The sequence below is a fragment of the Opisthocomus hoazin genome, chromosome 21 (assembly GCF_030867145.1).
Source record: "Opisthocomus hoazin isolate bOpiHoa1 chromosome 21, bOpiHoa1.hap1, whole genome shotgun sequence".
NCBI classification, from domain to species: domain Eukaryota; kingdom Metazoa; phylum Chordata; class Aves; order Opisthocomiformes; family Opisthocomidae; genus Opisthocomus; species Opisthocomus hoazin.
Genome location: NC_134434.1, coordinates 5,997,321 through 6,015,616, shown reverse-complemented (window position 1 = coordinate 6,015,616; position 18,296 = coordinate 5,997,321). Strand labels below are relative to the sequence as shown.

Here is an 18,296-nt window from a genome sequence, read left to right as displayed (position 1 = left end):
TTTATTGCAAACCATTTGTTTTGTTTTGTTTAAGTCGATGTACTAGTTAACAAAGTATGGAAATAATCATACGGTAAAAACACTACACAGGTACCAGCTTTGTTACAAAACATAAAAGCCCAGTATACCTCAGCTTTCTCACATATGAAATGAGGACAATTATGTCAGAAGCTCTTTACAATTCTTGTTTTTTTCAAAAAAAAAGGGGTGGGGCAGGGAGGAGCTAAATGCATCTGTTTGCAATACCACAGTGCAACAGCCTACCATGCAAAAACGCTTAAGAACCATAAGGAGGACGCTTGATCGCTGTTTTATGGAAAAGCAACACAAGAACAAGAATCACGTGCACTCAATTAAAACCACCGAAACACAAATCTTACCAGCTGGAATTCTCTGCGCCTGTCGTACGCGTGCTGGATTCCACTGTCCGCCCACAGAGCTCTTATGGCTGGAAGGTACTGTAAAAAAACTGCCGTCTCCACCATGCCTTGCACCACCATCACCGACCGAGTATCAAAAGCCATCATCGTATCTCCATTGCTCTGGTTAGCAGGATCTCCCCAAGGGATATGAAGTTTCTCTCTGGCATCTACGAGGACTCTCACACCTTTAACAACAGGAAAGAGCGTTGCAATCAGAGTTTCTCAGCATCTACTATTTCACTAGCCTGCAAATCTGCAAAGATTCACACAATGCACTTGCTCTGTACAATCTAAGCTCAAAAGGACTATCCACCCCGTAAAATTAGTAGGTTTCTGAAAAATGAACTCAAAGCACTACATTTTCAGGTAATATCAAAACACAGATGTTTGCTATCTGAAAAACATGGACACAATCAACAGCATAATATCCGTAGCATAAGCTTAACACTTGAAAAAATGCTATTTTTAATTACTAAATCCCCAATCTGTGCTACCAAGCAAACTCTTTTACAGATATTTATACTTCCCTCTGATCTCCAGAGTCATTCTACAGTTGTTAAATTTACCTGGCATGAACACGAGACAAATTAAGTATGTTTAAAAGCTTACTTCAGGATATATTAAACCATCCGATAGCTTATTTTAAGGTTACCTAGTATTTGTATTCTTATAAATTTGACATGTACTTATATCTAAGCGTAGAAAGTTATCACTGCCTTTAACATTTTCAGAGATATGAAACCAACATTTATTAAAATCACAGCACTTTCTAAAAAGGTATGTTTTTACTGCGTAAGTGCAGAAGGACTTGTATCACCTAAAGACTTCCCCGCACTACTTCTTGTTGTTTTGGTAAATATTCCCTAGGAGCAACAGAGTATTTTAAACTTCTCTTACACAGGACTTCAAAAAAAACCCCACTGTGCTCATACTGATAAGGGAAACACAGGGAAATTAATTCTAGCACTAAGTTTACCGGTGAAAAAATAAAAATAAAGAAGAAGATTCCAGAGAGAATAAGCAATTGGCATGGAGAGAGGTATGAGGATTTAAGATGCAGTAACAAATGACTGCATAACAATCTACGTACTCCATACCAATTTTTTTCAAGCTTCACTCTCTTTCCAGAATTTTTCCATCAAAAGCAGTAACTGCAGGAAAGCCTCCTCCAAAAAAGATCTGCAGTTCCTACGTGTACACTTTCACAGAGCAGGAAGTACCTTACTTTATGGATAAACTATAACCTGGGCATCACCCATGCTCGTGATTTATACTGCCTTTCTATTTATAGTTTTTCCAGGCTTGGTTCGTAAACAGCTTTGTCAAACAACTCTCTTTAAGAGCCACTGGACCTCGGCCCCGCTCTTGAGGGGGGCTGAGGTCTGACAACGCTTTGCTGTTTTGAGAAACTTCGCTAAGACTTTGTCCAACTATTACACAGCCCAAACCGTAAAATCTGATGAGTGATTTAGATAAGAGAGAAGGCAGGTAAGCAGAGGATGACCAATTAAGTCAGGATGACAGCAGCGAAATCAAGAGCCCGCTCCCAAACCGCGCGCGGAGGTTTTGGCAGCGCCTCTATGAGCAGCGGCTCGGAGTGCGGGTTTCTGTTAACTGATGCGTCAGCCCCGTTTCCAACACGATGGCAACGCTTCTTCCACCGGAGCGAAATGCGGGGAGCGCTTCCTCCTCGAGCAGGGGACGGGTCTCATCCTCCCGCACCCTCAGGTGCAACAACCCCCCCCCCCCCCCAATCCGCTACTGCGATCGCGGTACCGGGACAGGGCAAAGCCCGGGACGTGACGGGCTCAGCCCGCTGCTCCCGCCCTCCGCAGCACGGCGGGCCGCGCCCGGGCCAGCGCCCAACGCCGGGGCCGGCCCGCACGGCGGGGGGGGACACGGAGGAAGGCGTGGGGGCCGCTGACGCCGGTAGCGCTGAGGCCGCTCGTCCTCGGCGGGAGGAAGGCGTGAGGCGGCCGAACCGAAAGCGCCGATCGTGAGGGAGGAGGCCGAGACCCCGCGGCTCCCACCGGGCCGAGGGACCCCGCGCCTGAGGGCGTCACCCCCCCCCCCTCCCCCCGGCCGGGCTCCCTCAGGCCGCCGGCCCGGTGCCCCGCGGGCCCAGCCCCGCCGCCGCTCACCCACCCTTGATCACGTTGCTGTAGATGGTGGCGCGGAACTCCTCGCGGGCCGCCCGGTCCCAGTCCTGCCCGTGGATGATCCGCATCTGCTTGAGGAAGGTGGACTTGCCGCTCTCGCCCGCTCCCAGCAGCAGGATCTTGACGAGGCGCTTCACGTACGTCTTCTCGCGGTTGAGGCACTTGTCGATCTCCTTGGACTTGCGCTGCTGCTCGGCCTCGCCGCTGGTGAGCAGGCAGCCGGGGAAGCAGCCCGACAGCACGGAGCGCGACGGCAGGAAGTCCGCCATCTTAGCGAGCACTGCCAGCGAGGGGAGCGGCCGCCCGGCCCGGCCCGCACCAGCCCGCTCTCTGCCCGCGCATGCGCGCCCGGCGCCCCGCCCCACCCTGCCATGTGACACGGGCCCCCCTCCCGCCTCACACGCCCGCTCACGTGACCGCGGGGCGCCACCGCCCGTGTCACGTGAGGCGCCCGTCCCGTCCCGTGTCCCCCCCCCCCCCCCCCCCGGCCGGGCGGCATCACGTGACAGCGGGCTCCTCACCGCCTTTGGCGGGAGCTCCGCCCGCTCGCGGCGCCTTAGAGGAAGTGGCGGGCGGGGGCGGCTGCTGCCCCCTCCGGTATCGCCGAGGCGAAGCGCGGGGTCGTGTGAGGGGAAAAAGGAGGCCCAGGCTCCGGCACCACCTCTGGCATGGCCCCCGCCGGGGGAGGTCAGCCCCCGGTCAGCGGGCAGGATGAAGCTTGCCAGCTAAGCGCTTTTTGTTCTCGGTACAAAAAGAACAGTTTCGTTCGAACGCCTTGAACAGCTTGGCACGTCCTTCCCCTTCGCTCCTCTGAGAAGAGCTTCCCAACCGTACCCTGGGCTGCATCCAGAGCAGCGTGGCCAGCAGGGCGAGGGAGGGGGTTCTGCCCCTTTACTCCGCTCTCGTCAGACCCCACCTGGAGTCCTGCATCGAGCTCTGGAGCCCCCAACATCAGGAGGACAGGGATGTGTTGGAGCGGGCCCAGAGGAGGGACACGGAGATGATCCGAGGGCTGGAGCACCTCTCCTCCGAGGACAGGCTGAGGGGGTTGGGGATGCTCAGCCTGGAGAAGAGAAGGCTCCGGGGTGGCCTTAGAGCAGCTGCCAGTGCCTGGAGGGGCCGACAGGAAGGAAGGAGAGGGGCTTTTCACGAGGGGGTGCAGGGATAGGACAAGGGGGAACGGCTCTAAACTAAAAGAGGGCAGATTTAGATTGGATATTAGGAAGAAATTCTTCCCCATGAGGTTGATGAAACACTGGCCCAGGTTGCCCAGAGAAGCTGTGGCTGCCCCTCCGTGGCAGTGTCCAAGGCCAGGCTGGATGGAGCTCTGAGCAACCAGGGCTGGTGGAAGATGTCCCTGCTGATGGCAGCGGGGTTGGAACCAGATGAGCTTTCAGGTCCCTTCCAACCCAAACCACTCTATGATCCTATGCTCCGGGGATGCGGACACCAGGCGCGGGCCTCACGTGGGGGCTCTATGCAAGCAGAGAGAAAAGCGAGTGGAACTTTTATCCGCTACTAAGTTAAAATTAAAAAAAGACTATTTTCAAGTGCTTAATAGTAAAATTTCCCCAAAAGTTGGCAACCCTGCATGTAAGGGCTACAGCAAATAATAAGCAAGGACTGAAAATCCCCACTCTTGACATGACCCATCCCTGAGCACCATTATCCTGCTCGTCATTTGTGCAAAAAACTGACTTGCCATCAGTCACACCAGCATAGTGCGAGGTGATACAACTTCTGCCCACACAGGAATATACCCAGTGAAGATGTGGTCTGTAAGACGAAAGGCAAAAAGATGGAGCAACCTTTTGCATTACCTTGCTTCTTGATGCAACTTTTCAAAGCTGCTCGGAGAAGCCTTACTGAGGCTGCGGTCTCTGTACCTGCTCACTGACACATCGGTTATGTTCTGTGGGCTGATTCTCTGATTTTTCATTTGTGCAATCATCACACGTGTCGATTTGATCCATTCCGAAGAAGCTGTAAAGGGCTCGATAAGCTGAACCCCATCTTCAGGGGGCGGAACAACTTTACCATGACCCCTGTGAGCTTTCTTTTCTCCTAGCAAACAACAAGTCTGGGGATGTGCAACAGAGGGAGCGGGGATGGAGGAATTTAGAGCGGGTCCATGCAAAGAGTTCTTCAGCTTGAGCTGCAGCGTTTTGGTTTCAAAGGGTGCAGAAATTCTTTGCATAGTCAGAGAATCACTGTGCAATCTCACACGTTGGAGCGGGACTGATCCTTTTTGTGTTGCGGAGGGGATTTGTGTACTTGTACCTTTCCAGGGTGGTGTTGCTGATGTTCCGATGCTTCCCTGACTTTTGCAGTGTGCTTCATACTGGAGCTGACTGGGGCTGACTTGCAAGCATTCTGCAGCCTGCCAACAGTTAAGAGGATCTTGTCAGGGGACATTCAACAACTTGGACATCTTCTCTTTTCACGCAGCAAAGGGGCTTCTGCCCTGTCAGGATGTGCAGGTGTGTAGCGAGAAGAGCCACGTTCAGATTTGCCATCTGTTTTGAAAAAATAAAATACAGTTGAAATCGAGGGTAGTTTTTGTGATCATTGTTGGCAGGGTAGTACTCTGAGTAGGACCCAGGATAGGTGCTGGACTGACAAGCATACAAACAGTCCAGGTTTCTCTGCAGGGCAAGCCAATAGTGCCCAGTTCAGTTTGCCCATCCTTTGCCACATTAATGACAACATGGGGTTGTTCCTTCTCAGGTGCAGGACCCTGCACTTGCCCCTGTTGAATTTCATCAGGTTCCTCTCTGCCCAACTCTCCAGCCTGTCCAGGTCTCGCTGAATGGCAGCACAGCCTGCCGGTGTATCCACCACTCCTCCCAGATTTGTGGCATCAGCAAACTTGCAGAGGGTACACTCTGTCTCTTCATCCAGGTCATTGATGAAGAAGTTAAACAAGACTGGGCCCAGTACTGACCCCTGGGGGACACCACTAGTTACAGGCGTCCAACTAGACTCGGTGCCACTGATGACAGCCCTCTGAGTTCTGCCATTCAGACAGTTCTCAATCCACCGCACTGAGCACTCCTCCAGCCCACACTTCCTGAGCTTCCCTAGGAGGATGTTGTGGGAGACAGTGTCGAAAACCTTGCTGAGGTCGAGGTAGACAACATCCACGGCTCTTCCCTCGTCTACCCAGCTAGTCATGCCATCATAGAAAGTTATCAGATTGGTCAAGCATGATTTTCCCTTGGTGAATCCATGTTGACTACTCCTGATAACCTTTTTATCCTCCACTTGCTTAATGATGACACCCAGAATGAGCTCCAGGGACAGAGGTGAGGCTGACCAGCCTGTAGTTCCCTAGGTCCTCCTTCTTGCCCTTTTTGAAGACTGCAGTGACACTGGCTTTCCTCCAGTCCTTGGGCATCTCTCCTGTCCTCCAGGACATTTCAAAGATGGAGAGAAGCTCAGCAATGACATCTGCCAGCTCCCTCAGCACTCATGGGCGCATTGCATTGGGTCCCATGGATTTGTGGGCGTCCAGATTGCTTAAATGATCTCTCACACAGACCTACTCCGCCAAGGGAGGGTCATCCTTTCACCAGACCTCCTCTCTTACCTCCAGGGCCTGGGATTCCTGAGGGCCAGCCTTGGCGCTGAAGACTGAAGCAAAGCAGGTGTTCAGTAACTCTGCCTTCTCTGCATCCTCCGTCACCAGGACACCCGCCTCGTTCGGCAGCGGCCCCATCATTTAATCCATGCAGTTACCTTAGGTGTGCTTGTTCAGAGAATTGTGTCCCACCTAGCTACAAAGAGTCCTTACCAGTCGCTGCCAGGGTTCTTGCTGAACGGGCTCTCGCTGACTTTTCTGCGGCAGAGGCATGGGGTGGTTTGGTGCCAGGAAGGAAAGGCTTTTTCTGCTGCGCTGCCTGAATACGAAAAGTCTTTTCGATCTTGAGAAAAGGCTGCTGTTGCCAGCAAGCTGCTGATTTCATCAGTTCATAGCAGAGAGCTAGAAAACAGAAGAAAAAGTCATCTCTCAACTTTGCTAGAGTTAAGCTTCTTGTTTTATTAAATAAAATCTTCATAACAGATGGGATTTGGTTACTGTTTTGCCGCTTATCACAGCTTTCAAGGCTCTAGGTATTAGAAATTATCCAAAGATATTTGATTAGCGGAAAACCTCACAGAATTCAAAGATGACAGCAAATGTTGACTTTTTAAATATTATGTATGTATACACAACCCATACTTTTTTAACCACTAAAATTAAGATATATTGCACTCCCTGTTTGTTTCCTGTTTCTACAAACTGTGCATCTTTTACCAAGCAGAGCTGCATCAGGGAGGTTTGCATCTGATGGCCTTAAAACTTTCTTAGTCCATGAGTTTATCTGCAATAGACAGTTTGATTGTAGAGCTGGAAGATGTGTGATACTGTATTAAATAACTGCTGATTTAGAAAGAAACAACATCACAATGTTACAATTTAAAAGGTGCCTGCTTATGTGCAATTGCATTTCCCAGTGATGGCAGATCCTGAGTGCAGGTGTTCTGTGACTGCTGGAGTATTTTCTAATAAATAATTCAAGCACTGAATCAGCAGCATGTTTCCGTGCACGCCAGCCATCAGAATGTGAGTAATGCTACTGATTTCCCTATTACTCAGTTGGAAAATGACAGTGCCTGTCTTGACACATATGTTGAACTTCTACCAACCCTTTCTAAAAAGGTACAAAGGTTTTACAAAAGCCCCCAGAAAAAAGACAGAACTGTTGAAACCCAACAGCACATCTACCAGACTGCACTCTAAAAAAAAAAGCAGAGGTTCTGTATATTGATTAGGATGAAGGCAGTGGGTACTGGAAATCATTTCTAACTCATTTTAGAAAATGCCAGCCTATTGCAGGAGCTGTACGTAATACTTTGAGTTGTTCCACAGCTTCTCGGTGACCGGCAGCGGACCCCCAGGACAGCATGAGCAGGTCAGCGTCTTGTGTCTCCAGAGCCAGCCGATGCCTGTGGCCGGCGTTGCAGCGTGGCATTCGCCGAAGGTGAAGCAGTGTTCTGCTCCAAGGCCCACGGGGCTGGTTTTTCTTCTCCACCATCTCTCTGTCAGCATCTCAGCATCTAAGGTATAGACCCACCTGATGTCCTCAAACTGGAACAGCAGCAGACTAGTCGGTGAATTGATCACCATCCTGGAGAGGGGAAGGGAAAGCCCTTCAGAACACAAATATCACTGACACAGCAGTTGCTCCCTGAGGGGCCCGTTTGCTGCTAAGCAATACAAAACCCAGGGCGCTTGAACAGATCCGAGATAACCATCACTTGTTTAAGGAAGCAGTAGCAATTAGTCCTATCAATCCGATGCGGCGCATTTTAACTCATACTCTGCCTGAGCTCTGTGGGGCTCTTTTCATTCAGCTCCATGGCAGAATTAATTTTAAAATAATCAGGATGAAAATTGCCAACAGTGGACTGAGCTGGATCAATGCAATGCAAAAAGAAACTTGGAGGGATGGAAAATTGGAGGGATGTACCAGGTCTGGTTGGGCTGGAGCGAGTTTTCTTCATAGCAGCCCATATATTGCTGTGTTTTAGAGTAGTGACCAAACCAGCATTGCTAACACACCGGTGTTTTAGCTATTGCTCACGCAGAAGCCAGGAACTATCTTTAGTTTAGAGGCACAGCAGTGAATGAACCTGGAAGGATTTTCCATTATTGGCTTTTATAAAGAAGCAGTAGATGAGGGAACAGCCAGAAGTCCTGTCAGGCCTTGGCTTGATTCTCCAACCTCTTAAGAAATTTGGGTTCCGAATTCAGCTTTACAGTGGGTCTATGTCTTAAGTTATATAGAAACATGAAATTGTACATTGCTGAATGGACTAAGAAAGAGCTCTTTTCAGCCACTGTTAACAAAACCAAATGATTAAAGCAGTCAATAATCAGTAGAGCACTTCAAAACTTGTTTGTGAGAAGGACAGTAAAAGGAAAAATACACAATTATTTAAATTACAATGTAATCGACCTAATTTGGTTCAGAGACTGATGGCAGCTGTTATCACCAACCTGTTTCCTGCAACACAGAAAGAAGATATGGGGTCCCCTCTGCTGCTGGCCATCAACACCTTCAGGCAGCTTCCAGTCAAGTAGTTAAATATACGAATCTTTCCATCAGCACAGCTGCTGACGACTCGGAGATAGAGGAACTCCAGAGACAGAACTTCCCTGAAAACACAACACCTAGGTGTTGGTACATTCACTATGCTTTCACAAGGAGACACCATCAGCTAACAATGTTGTCTTGGAAGAGATGCAAAGGTCTGCCTCCATCAACAGGCTAAACAGAGGAGCTGATCAAGATATTTAAAAGATCTCACAGTGAAGTCCTTCATAATCATGTCATGTCCAAACCAACCAGCCCAGTGCATTTTCATAGCAATCAGTATGGTTATGGCCATCTGCTGCATTTTAAATTTCAATTTTATGTCTAGGAAAGTAAACAAAAACGATACACTGCTACAGTTTTCACAGTTCTAATATACAATTGAAGTATTAGAAAATGGCATCACACACAGTCCGTAGGGTTCAGCAAGTAACTCAGCCACCTCCAACATAGACAGTGTCTATTCTTGACCAGGCAGTGTGGTACCCTATTGCATACAGGTTGGGATCCTTGAAATATTGGACTATGCACTGTCAGTCTTAAGTCATCCCTGTTTGCGAACAAGCGGTTGCATTTTTGCATTTTAGGGCATTATAGGTCTTAGCTAACAAATGCTGGTTGTGACCATGTAGTGCCTGACACTGTTTGTAAGATGAAGATTGTTGAAGGATATTTCAAATGCCAGGACTGATAATTAAGGCATTTTCTGTTCCTGCAAGGGAGACATTTTCTTTACAGATTTAGTAGACTGTTGAGTACAGCTTGAAACACATCTGATTCCTACTTAGGGTGGCGGAAAGCTGTTAGGCATCTCTTGAGGTTTCCCAACATGCTCCATCCCAGGACGTATGCATCGGTGCTTCCTGTGACGAGGTGCCACTGATCAAAGGACAAGCACTTAACTGGGCCTTGGTGCCCCTCTAATGTCTGCAAAGTAAAAGAAATAGGTGCAATTTGGTCAGCAATCTGGATAGAAATATGCCAAGATATCCTATGGCATTCACAATATCAGCCTTATATACTATATTGTAGTTTATTGGGTGTTATTATAATATACCAATACACCCTATTGATAACTGTGTTAGCTTTATAGTCGCTTACAAGAAATCTTCTGGACCTGTTGCCGATGACGAGCTGCTAGCATGGAATTAATATCCATTTTCTGTCTTTATTACATGTGCTAAATAGATGTTACTGTACCAAGACCTTTGTGATCTACTGAATGTTCACCCAGGAGAGAAGAGAGTGGACGGCCCTGACGGTAGTGGAAGGGGCAATTGCAAATGCAGCTCAGCTGGATCCAGGATATCTTGCACTGGAGAGGCATCTCCATTTGCAGCTCCTCCCCACAGGTAGAAAGAGCTTTGCTGCTCTCAGATGTGGACTAATACTAATTCTGGACGCCTGCTAGGGTAATTATCAGACTCTGGCCTCAGTCTTTACAGTGCAGAGCAGCTATCCAGCTGCTTCAAGTTTATAAACTGGTTCTGAGAGCAAGTTTCATATTTTGGGCTAACCCATGATACCTCCAACACCGAGAGCTGTCAGTCAAGCCCTCCCACCCGATTCCCAGGTTCTGAATGTTTCCACAGGAGCAGGGATGAATCCATCTACACAGAACAAGTAATAATGGGGTTAAGGAAAGCAAACCAAACCCTAGGTGAATACAGAACAATTGTTCAGTTGTTTGCAAATCAGTTTTTATATTATCTGCTTAAAAATAATTCTGCAGTTTCTTTTATCTGCTTAGACTTCTTTGGGGGATTTGTTTTTTTTAGAAAGCCTTTGGCAAAAGCAAAAAGCTATGATAACAGGATCACAGAATGATGGGGGTTGGAAGGGACCTCTGTGGGTCACCCAGTCCAACCCCCTGCCCAAGCAGGGTCACCCAGAGCAGGCTGCACAGCACCGCGTCCAGGCGGGTCTGGAATATCTCCAGAGAAGGAGACTCCACAGCCTCCCTGGGCAGCCTGGGCCAGGGCTCCGTCACCCTCAGAGGGAAGAAGTTCTTCCTCGGGTTCAGCTGGAGCTTCCTCTGCTTCAGTTTGTGCCCGTTGCCCCTTGTCCTGTCGCTGGGCACCACTGGAAAGAGTCTGGCCCCGTCCTCTTGACACCCACCCTGCAGATATTTAGAGGCATTTCTAAGGTCCCCTCTCAGCCTTCTCTTCTCCAGGCTGAACAAGCCCAGCTGCCTCAGCCTTTCCTCCTAGGAGAGATGCTCCAGTCCCCTCTTCATCCTCATAGCCCTCCGCTGGACTCTCTCCAGTAGCTCCTCATCCTTCTTGAACTGGGGAACCCAGAATGATAAACTGATACTATCAACTATGATATGAGCATAGAAGATTTTTGACTATTTAGCACAGAATTATCCACCTAAGAGGAAACTTACTTTGATCAGAGTGCCCGTATCGGCACACCAGACTTTCACCAGCCCTCGGTCACACACACTGACAACACGGGTGCCATACATTTTAGCTACCCAAACAGCACTGTTGTGTTTCAGAGTCTTCAGACATTTCCCACTCTCCAGATTCCACACTGTTAAGGGCAAAGGGGAGAAATATTATAAATATCTATGCCCCAATGATAAGTTTTCCTGAGTACAACACAAATTTTAAAATATAATTGGAATTAGAGTTACACCTTGTAACTGCAGCCCTGCATGGAGCCAGGTGCTGACTTGAAAAGTATAATTGCATGGCAAAAAAGTTAAATGCAAAGACCAGAAAATAGCACATCTTTTTCATCCTTATTCTATAAGCTAGTAATACGGAAACTTCTGGCAACACTGAAAGCTGATACCACTTTCCCAAGAGCTGGTCTGGCCCTATAGCCACAAAGCCATTGAAACTGAATAAAAGCAGGAATAATCAGAATTTATTCAATGACACAGAGACCTTATGTGTGCATATGTCCACAGCTTAGACTGTTCTGGAGGCAAATATATGAGACACTGAAATTCACTCTCCGATTTACAGACTTACTTTCATATTCGTTTCACACATCCCAACTCCCAGGCCCTCTGCCCATTGCTCCCGCTGTTTGCCTTTGGCTGGGAAGCTCCTAGTCTTGGCTTTCACCTTTCACCATCTCATCTCTGCCTCCTGACACAAACTGCTCCTCGTGTAAATCCAAACAGGTGACTGTCCCACAGTGACCGTTTTCACACAAGCACCACTGTATATATTCCAGCATCTACGAAGGACCAACCAAAAATGGAATACAGTGGTTAACTTAATTGGTGGCTTATTCATCTTATTATTTCCTACTTAACAGGCCCAGTTCTTCTCCCATACACACCAGGTTAAAATTAGGAGTCATTCCACTAAGGTGTTGGAGGATTTGGAACAATGAAGTTAGGCTTAGTATTACATTTTTACCAATTTTTGACCATTTAGCACATTTTGACCATTTAGTACTTTGTTCTTCTGCCTCCAAACATGTGGCTAGATCTCACCTTTGGCATGGTTACCTTCAATTCACCTTAAAATGTAAAGCTTTCCAGATAAGGTTGTTTCTGTACTGGCCGGTGCCAAGATGACTTCTGTTGAGTTTACCTAGAGAACTCAAGCCCACGCTTGAGCAAACAGCCCTTTTGGAGCCAGGAGGATGGAGCCTGCGTCGGTGCAAACTCTTCTCTTTCCCTTTCTGTTAGAGGCTGCCTTTGCTGAGGTTGTGCAATTGCCTTGCCGGAGCCAGACGCCCTGCTGCTTACCTTTTGCCCCTCCTCGCGATCCTCCTGGGATTTAGCGATACAGGTGAGAGCTGAGCACCCCCACCCTTGTTTCAGGGTGCAGCGCCTGGGTGGGAGCGGCTGTGCAGCAGGTACCGGGGCGGTGAGCCGGCTTAGCACAACAGGCCTGCTAAAACGGCACGGAGAAACCCAGCCTCCCTGAACTCGATGCTGACCTCAGCAAAGCCAGAATCTCACTGCGAGTGCCTATGGGAAACGTATCTGGTGGTTTAAGATACTTTAGGAAACCCTGTGCATCCCTATTCTCCTATCTTATCATTCAGTACTGGGTGAAGCTGGGAAACAGAAGCTGTCCTATGCGAATGGGGGACGTTTACCCTTATCTACTGTCCTTTCTTCATTACTCTAATGAAAGCGATGGAAGGAGGATTCCTAAAGTTTGAAGTGGAAGGATTGAAGTTCCATTTGTCCTAGGTTTACTATGGGGCGGGTATCCCACAGCACAGCCCCAGCGCTGCTCACCTGATGCTGAGATTGAAGCTTGCGCTGAGGACAAACCCTTTCTTCTCATGGAGGAAGAGTGCCTTGATGCTCCCAGCGTGGCCAGAGAGCAGAGGCGGCACTTCCTTCATTCCTGACATACCAAGAAGCCTCACTTTTCGGTCTGCAGAGCCAATGGCTACCAGGTTCCCACCACTGTAATGGATTGTTCTGCTTCGGTCTGGTCTGGATAAGAAACAGTGACTGAGATGAGTTTTAGCCAGCTAACAAAGTACAACGGGGCTTCCCCATGAGGGTGGTGAAACACTGGCCCAGGTTGCCCAGGGAAGCTGTGGCTGCCCCCTCCCTGGCAGTGTTCAAGGCCAGGTTGGATGGAGCTCTGAGCACCCTGGGCTGGTGGAAGATGTCCCTGCTCATGGCAGGGGGCTTGGAACCAGATGATCTTTAAGGTCCCTTCCAACCCAAACCATTCTATGATTCTATGATTCTAGGGCTGTGACAGGCATTTTGCTGATGCTTAACGGTCCTCGCTGAGCAACATGATGGGCAATACACTTCAGCAGACGAATCCTTTGCAGGGCTCCACAACCAAGGTCCCTAGTTCTGCGTACCCAAGCGTGTATCTTGTAGGTAAGCTGAGAGAGGGGAGAGGGCTCCTCCCGGCCCCATATCCCTTGGGATACACTGTGGATCACTAACCCTTAGCTCTCTTTAAAAACAGCTTGTCGTGGTGTCTTCACAAACTGAATGTGACACTGAGGACTTCTTAACACTGACGCTGAGAGCCCCTTCTCCAGCCACACATTCTTGCAGAGGGATCACAGGAATGGGACAGGTTTTCAGAAGCTGCTGTCTGGCCCTACAGCCAGGCAGTCTACTCACTGATCCATGAGGACACGAATGTTGTAGGAGCCACAGAAGACATTTCTCTCTTCCAGCTGGATTGTGTCTGTTTTCAGATCATGATAGGCTGCCAACAGATTGTCTTCCTTTTCCTGATGGAAAGAAAAATAGGGAAAAGTGACTCGGGGAGGGAGGAATGCAGCATTATTCCATCGTATGAAAGGTATCAGCTTGGTCCCCGCTATAGTCATGAGGCCAACAGAGACAGAAAGTGTTGGTAAGGAACACTTAGAGTGTAGGAACTTCCTGGTTAGTGCAGAAAAAAGGGCTGTTCCCATGCCATGTCCATGGCAAAAATGGAAAACCTGACAGCTGCACCCTTTATCCTGCAGGAAAATGGCCGTGTCCTTGGGATGCTGCCTGGCCTTGCCAGCATCCCTGGCCTCAAGGCTGTGCATGTGGCTGGGGGATGCATTAAGACAAGGCAGGAGTTGAGTGATGCAGGTTCCCTCCTGTGTGAGAATGTGCTGAGCAAGCATGGGTCCTTACAAGTTGCTCACGATGGTGCAAGCCAGAAGTGGGAGAAGAGCAAAGCAGCTCCGAATTCACTGTCCTGTCTTTCAAGACCACCACGTCCTCCTTCCTCCCCAAATCATAGAATCGTAGAATGGTTTGGGTTGGAAGGGACCTTAAAGCTCATCTGGTTCCAGCCCCCCTGCCATGAGCAGGAACATCTTCCACCAGCCCAAGTTGCTCAGAGCTCCATCCAACCTGGCCGTGAACACTGCCAGGGAGGGGGCAGCCACAGCTTCCCTGGGCAACCTGGGCCAGGGCCTCACCACCCTCATGGTGAAAAATTTCTTCCTAATAGCCAATCTAAATTTGCCCTTTTTTAGTTTACAGCCATTCCAATACTGAAACGCAGAATCTATGGAAGGCAAACAACTTCCTACATACCTTGGTTTTACTTCCCCAGTCATGGCCTGTCACTTCGATGACATCACCCTCTTCATTTAACTGCGGAATTGTCACAGTCTCGTAGTTTGAAACCACTCCTCTAGGGCACAACCCCTGGAAGAAAGCAGCAGAGGCAACACGGTCACTGCAGAGCCCGTGTGCACAGAGGATGCTGCTCGTGAGCTGGGGCTTCGGCATCTCCATGGGATGCTGAAGTTACAAGCAGAGCTGAGCTGTACGCACCGGCTGGTTGTTATTGCTTAAGAGATATGGCTTGCATTTACCACTTTGTCAGTAGAAGATTTAACTTCTTGTGAAAAATAATTGCCTTTTTTTTTTTTTCCAAACTCTAGTCTTAAGCTTTTAACAAGTTGCAAAATTTCAAAGTGCATCTCATCTTCAGCGAGGACTCAGTTGATTCAGAATCCAAACCTGCTGAGATGAGAGGCTCTCAAAACATCTTTATTGATATTTAAGATTCATTTTTACTCAAAACATCTTTACTGATGTTTAAGATTCATTTTTAATGTGTGAAACCTCCATGAACCCTGCTTTGAATGCTAGCACAGAGCTGAGATCTCTATGCCCTCTTCACAAATCAAAGCACGCAAAGACTCCTAAAACTGTCTCTTTGGGGATTTACCTTTACGCTTAGCCCAGTGCATGGCAGGTCTGTACTGACCAGGACAAGCCTTTCTTAGAAGTTCTGCTTTACTGCATCCCACCCACCAGCTCTGACCTCTCGCAAAGAACCTAGCATTTCCATCTTCCTATGTGGAGTAAATAAAGCTTGTTTTGGAGCTGCCTCATGGAGCCATCGTAGCTCTGCCCAATTTCCACTAGCTCTGGGAAATCCAGTATTTGCATTTGTGACCAAACTCTGCTTTCTCAATTACAAGAACATATTGATCCATTTTTAGAGTCACAGGCTCTCTGAAGGTCGGTAAAAGCTATGCTGTTGTGCTTACTTGTGACAGTAGGAGCATCTAACCTGGCCTAGACATCATACCTGCAAATATAGGATCTTCTCCTGTACTTTGCTTCGACACACACATTCTCTCTTGACTTCTTTGGCCAGAAAAGCCCAGCATCTACTCACAGCAGCATAGGCATCGAGAGATTTTTGATCCAAAAACCCTGAGAAATTAAAGGGACAGGTTGGCTAACCCCTATCCACACCAGAGACCACTCGTTACCCTTAGGGGAAACCACCCGTGGGAAATCCGAGCAGCATTACCCAGGATGTACATGGACAGGTGAAGCGGCAGGCAGCGAACGAAGTCCTTGCACTGGCTGGTGTTAGAGGGTGACTGGAGAGATGCAGGAACCGTGGGGACATCTTGACTGGTTAAGGAGATGATAGGTGAGTTGCCCTCGGCATCAGGACCCTCCTGGATGAGGCAGCCGGTGTTCTGGGGCCAGCAGCACATTGCTGGGGGTTGACCACCTAGAAGACAGGGGAATTCACAGTCTCAGAAGTGCTTGAGCTTTGGTGGCTGTTAACAGAGTGCTGTTGGTAATGCACTGCAAGAGCTGGGTGATCTGAACCCAACTCTTCTGCTAATCCCTTTGGCACTCTAGCATTCAGAGGAGAGTGCTGAAAACACCGATGGTCTTGCAGGACAGGTCCCACCAGTGGGGTCTGAGGGCAGAGAGAGGCAGCTCTCCCCACTCCCCACTGCCCTGAAGGGTAGCGAGGGCTCTTCACAGAGGGAGAAACCAGGGGATCAGAGGGCCCATGGGAGCCCCTGGGTGTGCTTGGTGGGGGTGCAGCGGGACAGCTTTACGTAAGATGCTTCACCTCCTCCACCTCTACCTACAGCAGTCACCAGCATGGGAGGGCGACTGCCCCAGATGCTAAGGGGAAGACTGAAACAACCTCATGCCAAGAACATAGCACTTCTTTCTCAAAACAAGCAGAAAATCTTCTCTTCCTTTAGCCGTTAGATTTTCTGCAGTGAAAACATGATTTGGGTTATGACATTGCAGAAGGAAAGAAAGAGGGACAAATTTCTCTGTTGTCCCTGAGATAACGGAACAATAAACACAGCTAATGCCCTGCTCACGTTAGTAGTTTTTGTTGGTGTCCGCATACACCTCTAGCATCTTTGCCAAGCTTCAACCCCCCCCAGTGTAAGGCTTTCCTTCCTTTTAGGTGCAACAGCAGCCACAGCGCTGCGTTTTGAAATTCAGGTTGTGCTGGTGGAAGACCTGACACCTGGCAGAACACCACCTCAGTCAGCAGCAGGGAAGGCACCGTCCTGCATCTCTTTGCTGAGAGCACACTGTCACTGCCTCAGACTTGGGAAGCGGCTCGGAGCAAAGCCAAGCGTCTGTCAATGGCATCGCCTCCTCTCGCGTGGCGCTTTGAACGTTCCAGCTAACTACTGCCACGGTCTGCCAGGCTTTTCTCCAGAATGACCCAGAATAGAACTGTTCCTAGGCCGTGCCAGTTAGCGTCCTGTTACGAAACACCGTAGATTGCCCCCCACTCCCCCCCAGTATTAAATATTCAGGCAGTGGTGCCCATCATCCTAAGCTGGCCAGTTCTTGCAGATGAGGTTTTGCTCTGTAGAGCTGCAGAATTGCGAGCAGACCATAGCGGAAATCCAGTCTGGGCACTGGGCTGAGGACAGCTGCCTTGCTTGAAGCCACTTCGGGATTCAGCAGATGATCTATCCACTGCTTCCTCTGGCAGAATTAAGCAAAGAGTCAAACCTCACAGTAGGCATCTCAGAGCTGAATTAGAGGGTTGCAGATGTTAGAATAATGTATTAAGTATCTAACAAATAAATTATGCTCTATTATTTATTCTACCCCTTCTAGCTATGCAGAATTAGTCCCTTCAGCACTTTCTTTAGTGTGGTTTTCATTACTTAGAACATTCCCAGCCACCCCTCCCGAGACGTGTCACTCAGAAGACTTCACGAGGAAGATTTTTTCATTACGTTGTTGTCAGCTGTAGAGCCCTTATAAGCTCTATTCCTCTTCCCTTTAACGATCCCCTCATTTACAGGGTGGCTGCACACTGGTGCTGGCTGGCACTGGGGCAGGGCTGGCCCTGGGAGGCTGATGCTGGGCCAGGATAACGCTGCTGAGTCCGAGTCCCACCCAGCCCCGTCTCCTGCTGCCAGGAACACCCCATCCCCTCCACAACCTGTGCTCACCCTTGGCTTTGCCCACTCATTTCCTACAGCTGGAAGGATCAGAGACCCAAACGATACCAGATTTGCAGTATTACCCAGAAGGTTAACAGCACAAGGCAAATAAAGCTACAATTAAGAGTGATGTTGGCTGGATGGTTTCTTTCAGCAGTTACCCTTCACACTGCCTGCATGGGGAATTTAGCCACATGCAGTAAAATACCTGCTAGAGAGGGGAACAGCCAGAGCAGCAGCATCAGGAGCGCTGCAGATGACAGAAGGGAACCTGGGTAATGTTATCTCCACCTTCGCATCACCCCTGGACCGCAGCGCTTGTTCCCTCGGTGTAGCTCTGACCCAGCCTGGGCACCTCCCGACAGCGCGCTGACCCGGAGCACGACCGGAGCGAGATCCAAGGCAGCCCTGGGATGGCTGCA

General features: G+C 49.0%; 2 protein-coding genes across 2 annotated transcripts in view; both read right to left on the bottom strand.

Moving 5' to 3' along the window:
- The window catches only part of GNA13 (G protein subunit alpha 13), a 29,796-nt gene extending 26,883 nt beyond the window's left edge, over positions 1-2,913 (bottom strand). Inside the window, exons 1-2 of the mRNA XM_075440750.1 lie at positions 2,568-2,913; positions 381-607 (exon numbers count right to left, since the gene is read on the bottom strand). Coding sequence (XP_075296865.1) covers positions 381-607; positions 2,568-2,850 — 510 coding nt within the window. The 5' untranslated portion in view covers positions 2,851-2,913. The remainder of the gene's footprint in view (positions 1-380; positions 608-2,567) is intronic.
- A 1,095-nt stretch (positions 2,914-4,008) lies between these two features.
- Positions 4,009-17,903, bottom strand: LOC104329924 (F-box/WD repeat-containing protein 10-like). The gene is given in 23 exon segments (XM_075440717.1): positions 4,009-4,056; positions 4,342-4,357; positions 4,402-4,816; positions 4,819-4,981; positions 5,026-5,168; positions 6,375-6,565; positions 7,547-7,680; positions 7,683-7,752; positions 8,625-8,783; positions 9,506-9,648; positions 11,111-11,259; positions 11,802-11,885; positions 11,888-11,916; positions 12,938-13,141; positions 13,799-13,940; positions 14,713-14,830; positions 15,726-15,853; positions 15,954-16,163; positions 16,324-16,418; positions 16,504-16,532; positions 17,285-17,407; positions 17,665-17,791; positions 17,884-17,903. Coding segments are annotated over 23 exon segments (2,940 nt in total).
- Positions 17,904-18,296: the final 393 nt, after the last annotated feature.